This window comes from Oncorhynchus masou, chromosome 24, assembly GCF_036934945.1.
Source record: "Oncorhynchus masou masou isolate Uvic2021 chromosome 24, UVic_Omas_1.1, whole genome shotgun sequence".
NCBI classification, from domain to species: domain Eukaryota; kingdom Metazoa; phylum Chordata; class Actinopteri; order Salmoniformes; family Salmonidae; genus Oncorhynchus; species Oncorhynchus masou.
In genome coordinates, this window is record NC_088235.1 from 26,545,765 (window position 1) to 26,561,261 (window position 15,497).

Here is a 15,497-nt window from a genome sequence, read left to right on the forward strand (position 1 = left end):
CATGACATTTACACAAGTATACAGACCCCTTACTCAGTACTTTTGAAGCACCTTTGGCAGAGATTACAGCCTCAAGTCTTCTTGGATATTATGCTACAAGCTTGGCACACCTGTATTCGGAGAGTTTTCCCCATTCTTCTCTGCAGATCTTCTCAAGCTCTGTCAGGTTGGATGGGGAGCGTCGCTGCACAGCTATTTGCAGGTCGCACCAGAGATGTTCGATCCGGTTCAAGCCCGGGCTCTGGCTGGGCCACTCAAAGATATTCAGAGACTTGTCCTGAAGCCCCTACTGCGTTGTCTTGGTTGTGTGTTTAAGGCCGTTGTCCTGTTAGAAGGTGAACCGTTGGCCCAGTCTGAGGTCCTGAGCAGGTTTTCATTAAGGATCTCCCTGTACTTTGTGCCATTCATCTTTGCCTCGATCCTGACTAGTCTCCCATTCCCTGTTGCTGAAAAACACCCCCACAACACGATGCTGCCACCCACATGCTTCACCGTAGGGATGGTGACAGGTTTCCTACAGACGTAACGCTTGGCATTCAGGCTAAAATAGTTAAATCCTGGTTTCATCAGAACAGAGAATCTTGATTCTCATGGTCAGAGTCCTTTAGGTACCCTTTGGCAAACTCCAAGCAGGCTGTCATGTGCCATTTACTGAGGAGTGGTTCCGTCTGGCCAAGCTACCATAAAGGCCTGATTGGTGGAGTGCTGCAGAGATGGTTGTCCTTCTGGAAGGTTCTCCCACAGAGGTACTCTAGAGCTCTGTCAGAGTGACCATCGGGTTCTTGGTCACCTCCCTGACCAAGGCCCTTCTCTTCAGATTGGCCGGGTGGCCAGCTCTAGGAAGAGTCTTGGTGGTTCCAAACTTCATTGGTGGTTCCATTCAAGAATGATGGAGGCCACTGTTCTTGGGGACCGTCAATGCTGCAGAATGTTTTGGTACCCTTCCCCAGATCTGTGCCTCGATACAATCTTGTCCCGGAGCTCTATGGACAATTCTTGTCAACTGTGGGACCTTGTATAGACAGGTGTGTGAGCCTTTCCAAATCATGCCAATCAAGTTGTAGAAACATCAAGGATGACCAATGTAAACAGGATACACCGGAGTTCAATTTCCAGTCTCATAGCAAAGGGTCTGAATACTAATGTAAATAAGGCATCTGTTTAATATTTTTAATAAATGTGCAAAACAATTCTACAAACCTGTTTTAGCTTTGTAATTATGGGGTATTGTGTGTATATATTGATGAAGGAAAAAAATGTATAATCCATTTGAGAATAAGTCTGTAACGTAACAAAATGTGGAAAAAGATATGAAGATGGCGCCGGAGGGGATGGCTGCAGTCTTATCGGCTCTTAACCAACCACGCTATTTTGTTTGTTTTTTCACGTTGTTTGTCTTGTTTTGTACATAATGTTGCTGCTACCGTCTCTTATGAGCAAAAAGAGCTTCTTGACATCAGAACTGCGATTTCTCACCTCAGATTAGACAGAGTTTTTCTTCAATGAGTCAGACGGGAGGGAGATAATACAGACACCCGACCAAGCCCAGATCCCCGTCATTAGCTGGAGAAGGAAACTGAGATTTCACAGAAAAAAAAAATCAGGGTGCCTTGTGAGGATCAGGTGACGAGTGGCTAATCTGCCTTTGCCTTCCGTCCTGCTAGCTAACGTTCAATCGCTGGAAAATGGGACGAACTGAAAGCACGTATATCCTACCAACGAGACATTACAAACTATAATATCTTATGTTTCACTGAGTCGTGGCTGAACGACGACATGAAGAACATACAGCTGGTGGGTTATACAATATCTATCGTCAGGATAGAACAGCAGCCTCTGGTAAGACACAGGGCGGGGGCCTATGCATACATGTTAACAGCTGGTGCACGATATCTAAGGAAGTCTCGAGGTTTTGCTCGCCTGAGGTAGAGTATGTCATGATAAGCTGTAGATCACACTATCTACCTAGAGAGTTTTCATCTGTGGACTCTCCTTCACCGCAGCCAACGTGAGTAAAACAAAACGTGTTTACCCTCGCAAGGCTGCCGGCCCAGCCGCGTCCTCAGAGCATGTGCAGACCAGCTGGCTGGTGTGTTTACGGACATATATCGCAGTCTGCTGTTCCCACATGCTTCAAGAGGGCCGACATTGTTCCTGTTCCCAAGAAAGCTAAGGTAACTGAGCTAAATGACTATCGCCCGCCCCGTAGCACTCACTTCCATCATCATGAAGTGCTTTGAGAGTCTAGTCAAGGATCATATCACCTCCACCCTACCCGACACCCTAGACCCACTCCAATTTGCTTACCACCCAATAGGTCCACAGACGAGGCAATCGCAATAACACTGCACACTACCCTAACCCATCTGAAGAGGAATACCTATGTAAGAATGCTGTTCATCGACTACAGCTCAGGATTTAACACCATAGTACCCTCCAAACTCGTCATTAAGCTCGAGACCATCGGTCTCGACCCCGCCCCGTGCAACTGAGTCCTGGATTTTAGGACGAGTCGCCCCCATGTGGTGAGATTCGGAAACAACATCTCCACCCCGCTGATCCTCAACACTGGGGTCCCAGAAGGGTGCTTTCTCAGCCCTCTCCTGTACTCCCTGTTCACCCACGACTGCGTGGCCACGCACGCCTCCAACTCAATCATCAAGTTTGCAGATGACAATACAGTAGTAGGCTTGATTGCCAACAACGACGAGACGGCCTACAGGGAGGAGGTGAGGGCCCTCGGAGTGTGGCGTCAGGAAAATAACCTCACACTCAACGTCAACAAAACAAAAGGAGATTATCGTGGACTTCAGGAAACAGCAGAGGGAGCACCCCCCTAGCCACATCGACGGGACAGTAGTGGAGAAGGTAGAAAGTTTTAAGTTCTTCGGCCTACACATCACGGATGGACTGAAATGGTCCACCCACACAGACAGCGTGGTGAAGAAGAAGCAACAGCGCCTTTTCAACCTCAGGAGGCTGAAGAAATTTGACCTGTCACCAAAAACACTCAAACTTTTACAGATGCACAATCGAGAGCATCCTGTCGGGCTGTATCACCGCCTGGTACGGCAACTGCTCCGCCCACAACCGCAAGGCTCTCCAGAGGATAGTGAGGTCTGCACAACACATCACCGGGGGCAAACTGCCCTCCAGGACACCTACACCACCCGATATCATATCATAGGAAGGCCAAAAAGATAATCAAGGACAACAACCACCAGAGCCACTGCCTGTTCACCCCGCTATCATCCAGAAAGCAAGGTCAGTGCAGGTGCATCAAAGCTGGGACCAAGAGATTGAAAAACAGCTTCTATCTCAAGGCCATCAGACTGTTAAACAACCATCACTAACATTGAGTGGCTGCTGCCAACATACTGACTCAAATCTCTAGCCAATTTAATAATTGGATGTAATAAATGTATCACTAGTCACTTTAAACAATGCCACTTTAAATAATGTTTACATACCCTACATTACTCATCTAATATGTATATACTGTACTCTATACCATCTACTGCATCTTGCCTATGCCGTTCGGCCATCGCTCATCCATATACTTGTGTACATATTCATTCCTTTACACTTGCGTGTATAAGGTAGTAGTTGTGAAATTGTTAGATTACTTGTTAGATATTACTGCATGGTCGGAACTAGAAGCACAAGCATTTCGCTACACTCGCATTACCATGTGTATGTGACCAATAACATTTGGTTTATTAGAATTTTGTATTTTTTGTAGCTGTCAACATACCACCACAGACAGATGCTGACACTAAAACCACACTCAATGAGTTGTATACTGCCATAAGCAAACAGGAAAACGCTAATTCAGAGGCAGCACTCCTAGTGGCTGTGGACTTTAATGCAGACTAACTTAAATCCTTTTTACCTATTATCTATCAGCATGTTAAATTTGCAACCAGAGGGGGACAAAATCCAGACCACCTTTACTCCATACACAGAGACTCGTGCAAATCTGACCATAATTCCATCCTCCTGATTCTTGTTTACAAGCAAACATTAAAGCAGAAAGCACCAGTGACTCGGTCTATAAAAAGTGGTCAGATGAAGCCGATACTAAACTACAGGACTGTTTTGCTAGCACAGAATGGAATATGTCCCGGGATTCATTTTATACACGTGGGAGTCCTGCAGCCAAAGATACACTGTCTACTATATCTGTTATGAGTTAAAAGATTTGAGTTGAGCACACCAACCCTCCTCACCTTGCTCCTTGGGCCTGTCTGCACTGCTGCTGTTGACTGTGGCTCCAGGGGTGGGACCCATGCAGCCCCCTGTCTTCACCCTGGGGGTGTCGGAGGACGAGGGGCCCCCCGACCCCCAGCTGGAGCAGCCACTGTCCATCCCGTTCCCGTCACCGCCGGGAAAGTTCAGCGATCCTGAGCGCTTGCACCCGACTGACTCTAGGTCAGATTTCTCTGAAGATCTGTCAACTATGGTCATTGTTCATTGCTGTTGGACAAAAAAACACAAACAGAGAGGGTGATGTTAGGCAATGTTTCTTTAGAATACTAACCTAGGCCTAGTTGGGAGTACTGAACTGTGTCAAAAATCACCCTGGAGGTAAACACATGAAGTAACGCGTAGGAATATAAAAGTAAACATCTTGAACAAGACTAGCTCTGTAGCTCTAGAAGAGGATGAAAGAGCTTTACAGAAACTGTAACCGCCCATAAACCACCCAAATGCATCCCACTTTCCATTTCAAACTCACATTATTTCCTGGAACTCTAATGGGTCAGTGCTACTGGAGGTCGACTGATTATGATTTTTCAACGCCGATACGATTATTGGAGGACCAAAAAGCCGATACCGATTAATCGGCCGATTTTTATTTATTTGTAATAATGACAATTACAACAATACTGAATGAATACTTATTTTAACTTAATATAATACATCAATAAAATCAATTTAGCCTCAAGTAAATAATGAAACATGTTCAATTTGGTTGAAATAATGCAAAAACAAAGCGTTGGGGAAGAAAGTAAAAGTGCAATATGTGCTAATGTAAGAAAGCTAACGTTTCAGTTCCTTGCTCAGAACATGAGAACATATGAAAGCTGGTGGTTCCTTTTAACATGAGTCTTCAATATTCCCAGGTAAGAAGTTTTAGGTTGTAGTTATAGGAATTATGGGACTATTTCTCTCTATACCATTTGTATTTCATTAACCTTTGACTATTGGATGATCTTATAGGCACTTTAGTATTGCCAGTGTAACAGTATAGCTTCCGTCCCTCTCCTCGCTCCTCCCTGGGCTCGAACCAGCAACACAACGACAACAGCCACCATCGAAGCAGCGTTACCCATGCAGAGCAAGGGGAACAACTACTAGAAGGCTCAGAGCGAGTGACGTTTGAAACACTATTAGCGCGCGCTAACTAGATATTTCACTTCGGTTACACCAGCCTCATCTTGGGAGTTGATAGGCTTGAAGTCATAAACAGCGCAATGCTTGACGCACAACGAAGAGCTGCTGGCAAAACGCACGAAAGTGCTGTTTGAATGAATGTTTACGCGCCTGCTTCTGCCTCCCATCGCTCAGTCAGATACTTGTATGCTCAGTCAGATTATATGCAACGCAGGACACGCTAGATAATATCTAGTAATATCATCAATCATGTGTAGTTAACTAGTGATTATGATTGATTGTTTTTTATAAGAAAAGTTTAATGCCAGCTAGCAACTTACGTTGGCTTACTGCATTCGTGTAACAGGCAGTCTCCTTGTGGAGTGCAACCAGAGAGAGGCAGGTCGTTATTGCGTTGGACTAGTTAACTGCAAGGTTGTAAGATTGGATCCCCCGAGCTGACAATGTGAAAATCTGTCATTCTGCCCCTGAACGAGGCAGTTAACTCACCGTTAAGGCCGTCATTGAAAATAAGAATGTGTTCTTAACTGACTTGCCTATTTTATTTATTTATTATATATATATATATATTTCTTTTTTTTTTTTTAATCGGCGCCCAAAAATAACAATTTCCGATTGTTATGAATACTGTATACTCTGTATACTTCTGGCCCTTCTTTGGACACTGTGTTAACAACCCTCCAGGCAAGCTTCAATACCATACAACTCTCCTTCCATGGCCTCCAATTGCTCTTAAATACAAGTAAAACTAAGTGCATGCTCTTCAACCGATCGCTACCTGCACCTGCCCGCCATCACTCCTCTGGACGGCTCTGACTTCGAATATGTGGACAACTACAAATTCCTTGGTGTCTTGTTAGACTGTAAACTCTCCTTCTAGACCCACATCACACATCTCCAATCCAAAGTTAAATCTAGAATTGGCTTCCTATTTCGCAACAAAGCATCCTTCACTCATGCTGCCAAACATACCCTTGTAAAACTGACCATCCTACCAATCCTCGATTTCGGCGATGTCATTTACAAAATAGCCTCCAATAGCCTTCTCAACAAATTGGATGCAGTCTATCACAGTGCCATCCGTTTTGTCACCAAAGCCCCATATACTACCCACCACTGCGACCTGTATGCTCTCGTTGGCTGGCCCTCGCTTCATACTCGTCGCCAAACCCACTGGCTACGTCATCTACAAGACCCTGCTAGGTAAAGTCCCCCCTTATCTCAGCTCGCTGGTCACCATAGCATCACCCACCTGTAGCACGCGCTCCAGCAGGTATATCTCTCTGGTCACCCCCAAAACCAATTATTTCTTTGGCCGCCTTTCCTTCCAGTTCTCTGCTGCCAATGACTGGAACGAACTACAAAAATCTCTGAAACTGGAAACACTTTCTGTCAGAGCACCAACTGTCAGAGCAGCTCACAGATTACTGCACCTGTACATAGCCCACCTATAATTTAGCCCAAACAACTACCTCTTTCCCTACTGTATTTTTTTATTTTGGACCCCATTATTTTTATTTCTTCTTTGCACATTCTTCCATTGCAACTCTACCATTCCAGTGTTTTACTTGCTATATTGTATTTACTTTGCTACCATGGCCTTTTTTTTGCCTTTACCTCCCTTATCTCACCTCATTTGCTCACATCCATATATAGACTTGTTTATACTGTATTATTGACTGTATGTTTGTTTTACTCCATGTGTAACTCTGTGTCATTGTATGTGTCGAACTGCTTTGCTTTATCTTGGCCAGGTCGCAATTGTAAATAAGAACTTGCCTACCTGGTTAGATAAAGGTGAAATAAATAAAAAATGAAAACTTGGAATTGGCCCTAATTAATCGGTCGACCTCTAAGTGCTACCATCCACTTTGAAGATGCAGATTGTGGCAAATTCAGTGCACTGTACAAAAATTAAATGTATTCCTAGAACCTATCTTACACAGCAACAGTTAAAACCTGTTGAAACTCTGGGGGCGCTATATCATTTTTGGATAAAAAGACGTGCCCGTTTTAAGCGCAATATTGTCACAAAAAGATGCTCGACTATGCATATAATTGGTAGCTTTGGAAAGAAAACACTCTGACGTGTCCAGAACTGCAAAGATATGCTCTGTGCGTGCCCTAGAACGTGAGCTACAGGCAAAACCAAGATGAGACGGCATCCAGGAAATGAGCAGGAATTTTGAGGCTCCGTTTTCCATTGTCTCCTTATATGGCTGTGAATGCGAGAGGAGTGAGTCTGCCCTTTCTGTCGTTTCCCCAAGGTGTCTGCAGCATTGTGACGTATTTGTAGGCATATCATTGGAAGATTGACCATAAGAGACCACATTTACCAGGTGTCCGCCCGGTGTCCTGCGCCGAAATTGGTGCGCAAAACTCAGCTGCAAGTATTTTTCCATGGAATTCAGAGAAGAAAGCAGGCTTCCACGAACGATATATCAATGAAGAGATATGTGAAAAAACACCTTGAGGATTGATTCCAAACAACGTTTGCCATGTTTCGGTCGATATTATGGAGTTAATTCGGAAAAAGTTTGACGTTGTAGGTGACTGAATTTTCGGTTCGTTTCGGTAGCCAAATGTGATGTACAAAACGGAGCGATTTCTCCTACACAAAGACGCTTTCAGGAAAAACTGCACATTTGCTATGTAACTGAGAGTCTCCTCATTGAAAACATCCGAAGCTCTTCAAAGGTAAATGATTTTATTTATTTGGTTATCTGGTTTTTGTGAAAATGTTGCGTGCTAAATGCTACTCAAAATGCTAAGCTAGCTTAGCATACTCTTACACAAATTAGTGAATTGCTATGGTTCAAAAGCATATTTTGAAAATCTGAGATGACAGTGTTGTTAAGAAAAGGCTAAGCTTGAGAGTAGGCGCATTATTTTCATTTTATTTGCGATTTTCAGAAATCGTTAACGTTGCTTAATGCTAATGAGCCTGAGGCTTTAGTCACGATCCCGGATCCGGGATAGGGAGTTTCAAGAAGTTAAGATTATGATTGTCATAAACATTTATGTTCTGAGTGTCACAATGTGACTAACATTTTCAGTGATTGTTATCCTGGGTAGGATTTCAGTATGTAAGTAGCCTCAATCACACAGAGCATCAACCAGGATTGACCTGCTCAATTACCAGTAGGTGGTCTGTCTGGTGGTGTAAATGGGTCATATAAAAGTCATGCAGACAACCCAATGGATATAAAAGCAAAAGTATTTCTCAGAGCGAGAAAACAAGTCCTGCAGACAGTGTAGAAGCCCCAAAGGCATGCTCTGCTTAGGTTTTGCATTGAATTTACATGCAACATAGAGACAAAGCTTTGAAGTTTGGTTTAGTGATACGTTTAGTGACTGCAAGTTATAGCCGAACATTACAACAAAGTGAACAGCAATCCTAAATGGATCCTATGCCCCAGTGGAGATCTGAAAGAATTTGACAGGAAATGTATGATTTTTGTCTTAGTCAAGACTAAAATCCAGGAATTCAGCAACAAACAAAAAAACATGATTTAGGAAATATGTTCAAGTGTTCTCAAAAATAAAAAGACATACAGTAGATGAGCAAAAGTATGTGGACACATGCTCGTCGAACATCTCATTCCAAAATCATGGGCTGTAAGTACAGCCTACACTCTTCTGGGAAGGCAATGTAACATTGCAGCTGGGACTTTATTCCATTTAGCCACGAGCATTAGTGAGGTCAGGTACTGATGTTGGGCAATTAGGTCTGGCTAGCAGTCGGCGTTCTAATTCATCCCAAAGGTGTTCGGTGGGATTGAGGTCAGGGCTCTGTGCAGGACAGTCAAGTTCCTCGACACTGATCTCGACCAACCAGTTCTGTATGGACCTTACTTTGCGCACAGGGGCATTGTCATGCAGAAACAGGAAAGAGCATTCCCTAAACAGTGGCCACAAAGTTGGAAGCACAGATTCATCTAGAATGTCATTTTATGCTATAGCGTTAAGATTTCCCTTCACTGGAACTAAGGGGCATGGCCCAAACCATGAAAAACAGCCCCAGACCATTATTTCTCCTCCAAAAAACTTCACAGTTGGTAATATGCATTCGGGCATCAGCCAAACCCTGATTAATCCAGCAACCCCAGATTAATCCGTCGGACTGCCAGATGGTGTAGTGATTCATCACTCCAGAGGATGCGTTTCCACTGCTCCAGAGTCCAATGGCGGCGAGCTTTACACCACTCCAGCCGACGTTTGGCATTGAACATGGTGATCTTAGGCTTGGGTGCGGCTGCTCGGTCATGAAAACCCATTTCATGAAGCTCCTGACGAACAGTTCTTGTGCTGACGTTGCTTCCAGAGGCCGTTTGGAATTCGGTAGTGAGTGTTGCAACTGAGGACAGACAATTTTTAAGCAATAACAGCAATAACAGCACTTACAGATGACCAGGGCAGCTTTAGCAGGGCAGGAATGTGACAAACTGACTTGTTGGAAAGGTGGCATCCTATGATGGTGCCACATTGAAAGTCACTGAGTTCTTTAGTAAGGCCATTCTACTGCCAATGTTTGTCTATGGAAATTGCATAGCTGTGTGCTCGATTTTATACACCTGTCAGCAACAGATGTGGCTGAAATAGCCGAATCCACTAATTTGAAGGGGTGTCAACATACATTATATATACAAAAGTATGTGATCGTGTTTCAAGGTAATCTAGGTAGGAAATTATTGTATTTGAAAAAAAAAACATCTATTTTTTGGCTTAGTTGTGTTCAATTCGCAGTGGAAATTAATATGCTTCGACCATCCGCTCCAACTAAAATCGGCCGCGGCTGAATCTCGCTTCCTACCCGAGTGAGTCTAGGGGTCTTTGGTTCAGCGTTTGAGTTGCATCTTCGACACCTGGCATCTGGGTTGCATATATAGTAAATGCGTTTCTGAGACACACACACACACACAACTTTACTAAAACGCCGCCAACTTACATCACATTATCACTACAGGTCAGTAGTCTAAACAATTTTTATTTTATTTTTTTACCCCCTTTTTCTCCCCAATTTCGTGGTATCCAATTGTTAGTAGTTAGTGTCTTGTCTCATCGCTACAACTCCCGCACAGACTTGGGAGAGGCGTAGGTAGAGATCTATTGCGTCCTCCAAAACACAACCCAACCAAGACGCACTGCTTCTTAACAAAACACGCATCCAACCCGGAAGCCAGCCGCACCAATGTTTCGGAGGAAACACCGTACAACTAGCGACCTGGTCAGGGTGCACTGCGCCCGGCCCGCCACAGGAGTCACTAGTGCATGATGAGACAAGGATATCCCTGCCGGCCAAACCCTCCCCAACCCGGACGACGCGAGGCCAATTGTGTGCCGCTCGAGCCCAGAGTCTCTGGTGGCACAGCTAGCACTGTATAATGTTATTATACTGAACAAAAATATAAATGCAACAAGCGTTAGTCCCATTTTTCCTATTCTGAAATAACATCTCAAAAAACATCTTTCTAAAATGTTATGAACAAATTTGTTTATATCCCTGTTAGTGAGCATTTCTCCTTGCCAAGATATCCGTACCACCTGACAGGTGTGGCATATCAAGAAGCTGATTAAACAGCATGATCATTACACAGGTACACCTTGTATTGGGGACAATAAAAGGACACTCTAAAATGTGCAGTTTTGTCACACAATGCCACAAATGTCTCAAGTTTTGAGGGCTTGTGCAATTGGCAGGTATGTCCACCAGAGCTGAATGTTAATTTTTCTACCATAAACTACCTCTAACCTCGTTTTAGAGAATTTGGCAATACTTCCAACCGGACTCACAACCGCAGACCACGTATACCCACGCCAGCCCAGGATCTCCACATCCAGCTTCTTCACCTGCGGAATCATCTGAAACCAGCCACCCGGACAGCTGATGAAACTGTGGATTTGGACAACCCAAGAATTTCCGCAGTTCAGCATCGTAACTGACTTCTGTGGGCAAATGCTCACCTTCGATGGCCACTGGCACGCTGGAGAAGTGTGCTCTTCACGGAAGAATCACAGTTTCAACTGTACCGGGCAGATGGCAGAAAGTGTGTATGGCATTGTGTGGGCAAGCGGTTTGCTTATGTCAATGTTGTGAACAGAGTGCCCCATGGTAGCGGTGGGGTTATGGTATGGGCAGGCATACGCTACGGGCAATGAACACAATTTCATTTTAGATCAATTACATTTTAATACACAAAGATCCCGGAAGCTGAAAATGTCTCAGTTCTTCCATGGCCTGCATAGCCACCAGACGTCATCCATTGAGCATGTTTGGGATGCTCTGGATCGACGTGTACAACAGCGTGTTCCAGTTTCCACCAATTCCCGCAACTTCACACAGTCATTGGAGGAGTGGGACAACATTCCACAGGTCACAATCAACATCCTGATCAACTGTATGCGAAGGAGATGTCACGCTGCATGACGTAAATTGTGGTAACACCGGATACTGACTGGTTTTCTGATCCCCGCCCCTACGTTTTTTTTAAAGGTTTCTGTGACCAAACGATGCATATCTGTATTCCCAGTCATGAGAAATTCATAGATTATGGCCTAATGAATTTATTTCAATTGACTGATTTCCTTATATAAACTTAGTAAAATCTTTGAAATTGTTGCTTGTAGCGTTTAGTTTTGTTCAGTGTAGTTATCTACTACTGAAGTCACATGGACAACATTTTATTTTTATATAACATTTCAAATTACAATACAAACATACGACATCTCTACATGTATATTTTTTCTGAATAAACAAAAATCACAAGGATTGACTTTCAAAAGTTTAAGTTCCTAAAAAAAAAGGATAACAAAACCAGGGGTTACAGTTGTATATATGATAGAGCTGTAAAAAAGTGTTTTTGTTGTTATTGACTAATTCTAGGGATTTTATTAGATATTGGATTTAGAGACAGATTTCAAATGTTAGTTTGTGTATATAAAATTTACCGAAGAAATTAACTACTAATTCAGTGGTTTTGTTTTCATTTGAATATCACATATCACATCTTTCACTGTAAATACATGGGTCTTATTGACGAAATTAAAAATCTAAATACTTAACACGCTCCAAAATTACTTCACAGAGTCAAAATGTGTATTATAGTTTCTCCTTCTTATCAAATAAAAGACATGTCCTCTAAAACAATTAATTTAGACAGGTTATTGCAAGGATATAGTTTGTGCAAGATTTTAAAGTGAATTTATTTTACTTTATTTGATACAAAATTTGTGAGGAAGCAACCAAGCTTTCTTCCATTCAATTTCAGTACTATGTGCGTTCCAGAAGAATATCCCACAAGAGATCTTGTTCTTGGAGTGAAAAAGTTCTTTATGAATGTATTACATTTCTTATCCAGCAGGGGGAAACCTAACATAAGTTGTGCATCTATCATGACATGTTCACCAAAACACAAATGAGATTTCATTAATTGAATCAGTCCTGCAGGTATTGCTTTGCATATAGAATACAATTATTTATAATGTATTGGGAAGTTATGTTTCTAAGAACTTTCTATAAGAGAGTATATTTTCTTCTTTATCAAATAAATCAAGCACAAATATAATATTTATTGCGACCCACTTAGGAAAGAACAAAGACTTGTTTTTAACAACAATATCTTTGTTGTTCTACAGAAGTGCCTGGTGTGGGGAGGACATGACAGTTTCCAGGCTAAAAGGGCATGTTCATGAAATTTGGACAGTTTGATGGGTAATTCTGCTGGAGAATAATTGCACTTCCACAAAAATTGAAGACCCCACAAAATATGACAGGGAATGAAGTACCATATAGATTCCAAGCTAATCGTACATCTTTTTATCAAGTTCACTTTAAAAGGTATTGTTGATATCAAAGAAATCTAGTACTTCAAGCCCACCATCAGCTCTTTGGTTTGATATTACAGACTTCTTACATGCGTGTTGTTTATTTTTCCATATAAAGTCTAGGAAAGTTTTGTTGATATCCTTGCTGGTTTGATCAGTTACAAATATGGATAGAGCAGGGTATGGACAACATTGTAGCTAGCAGTAATGACAGGTGACATACAGGAACAAACACTAAAGTGAAACCAGAGACGGATGAGGAAGCGAGACATCTCACTCCCTCATTTTTTCTGGTTCATATAGTCATATAACTAAGCAGACCAAAACTGAGAATTATTTCAATGGTAAAAGACCTGAGTAAGACATTTTAATTTATGCACCATCTTTGGTGAAAGATTTCCAGGGAAAGAAACCATATTTCTCCGAAATCAGAATAGGGAAGCTTTGATCTTAAAGGGGCAATCAGCATTCGAAACAATAACAAAACCCCCGACCCGGTTTCGGTAAAAAAAAAAAAAAAAAGCTGAGGGATGGGGGAGAAATGTATGGACAGCGCTATGAATGCAAGACCAGACCATCCATGATATCACAATTATAGTTTCAACAATTGAGGCTATATAGTGTTTGTTTACAAACATTGGAGTAAAACATGCTTATAGTTTGGGTTCTGATGGAGTATGACAGTTGAACTAAGCTCATGAGGCATTTTAGTTTTTGAAAAAAACAAACATGAAATGGGCATGGTCTAATTGACAACCAAACATATGTTTTGCTTTCTTAATGAAACAGAAAATAATATGTTGTTTATCAAATGTAACTGATACTGCTTTCTAATATACTGTACCGCCCTGCTGTCTGTGCAAGAAGCTGACCTAGCTAGCATTTTTTAGCACATAGCTACTAACTAACCTTAGTTGAAAGCGTTCTAACGTTAGTACAGTACCTAGCAGGGACGCTATTTCCCCATTTTTACCTCGCAGAGACGCAAATTCCGGTAGCAAACTAGCTAATGATTACAAATCAAAAACAAAATTAGCTACAATAAAATCAATAAATCAAAGTAGTAGTCCTAGGACTTTCAAGCGACAATCGTTTCAAACAAATAATGTTAACCATTAAGATTGACTTTTTACACGCACGTTTACGACAACTGTTCCTCCCAAGTCCCACCTCTGCCTGGCAGTCTGGCTGGCTGAGGCTTTAGCGAACGCGATAGGCCTCTAACACGCAATTCAAAAGATCAGAAAATATAATTTCAAACTTTCTTACCCTGTTTTTGAAATAAATGTTAGGAAAGTAAATAATGTCGTATTTTGTATGAACACGTTCAGAACGTCTTATTCTGAGGTGTGCACGTATGGTAACACAAACGCCATGGTAACGGCAAAACGTAGCTAACAATACTGCCCAAATGGGCTATGAGCATTGTCATTGTGCAACAATAACGATCATTGGTACAATGCAAGGTAGCTGGCCTTTTCGGTGGTAAAACAATACATGGTGTTTATGTATGGTTCCTTGATAAACCTGAGACTTTAACGCTGAACCATTTTAGCATTCACAGGTTTATCCATGGGAAAGATGGCTAGCTAGCTGCTAGGCTAACTACGTTCTAAAGAGGGGCTCAAGATTTAAAATTCACCGGTGGTTGAGCGCTCGCCTCCGACATGACACTCAAGTGAGCCGCCCGGTATAGGCTACCTACAGAAAAACCCAATGGGTTAAATCATGTGGACTTCTCCAACTAGACGAATACAATGCTCAGTATTTAATACAACATAAATGCTCTTACCTGTATTTTTTTATAAATATATTATTATACGTGCATGTCCATGTATTATTTCCAGCTGTAGTCAGTCCGTGAACAATGACGTAGCTAATTTCCCTACGGGTAAATCCGGGTACTACGAATGAAAGGAACTCTTGATTCGCTGAGGCTCAGTGTCAAACGTGTTCACAGAAGTCGTAGAAAGCACTTACACGCCTCGACCTTTATGATGAGATGCAACGGGTAAACCGTTAAAGGATCGTTTTATGCATTATATTGGATTTGGATCGTTCTTAAGCAAAGCTTATACAACAACTATGCTCCCAGACGATTCATGACTGTTTGAGGCATGCAGAACAACAATTAACGGGAGTGAGTGTGTCTAATTCATTTCCTGGAATTCAAGTGGTCAAACAAATACTAGCCTTGTTGGCTTGATTACTTTCATCATATGAGTATATTAGTCGTAACCACAAATTATGTAAATTAATCTTGACCAGATAAAAAA

At 42.2% G+C, this 15,497-nt stretch overlaps 1 protein-coding gene across 4 annotated transcripts in view; it reads right to left on the reverse strand.

Annotated features, from left to right (window-relative positions):
• Window positions 1-15,141, reverse strand: part of LOC135511945 (ubiquitin carboxyl-terminal hydrolase 42-like) — an 81,218-nt gene extending 66,077 nt beyond the window's left edge. For all 4 annotated transcript variants that reach the window (XM_064933479.1, XM_064933480.1, XM_064933481.1 and 1 more), the window contains exons 1-2: window positions 15,014-15,141; window positions 4,230-4,476 (exon numbers count right to left, since the gene is read on the reverse strand). In XM_064933479.1, the coding sequence (XP_064789551.1) occupies window positions 4,230-4,467 (238 nt within the window). In that variant the 5' untranslated portion in view covers window positions 4,468-4,476; window positions 15,014-15,141. The remainder of the gene's footprint in view (window positions 1-4,229; window positions 4,477-15,013) is intronic.
• Window positions 15,142-15,497: the final 356 nt, after the last annotated feature.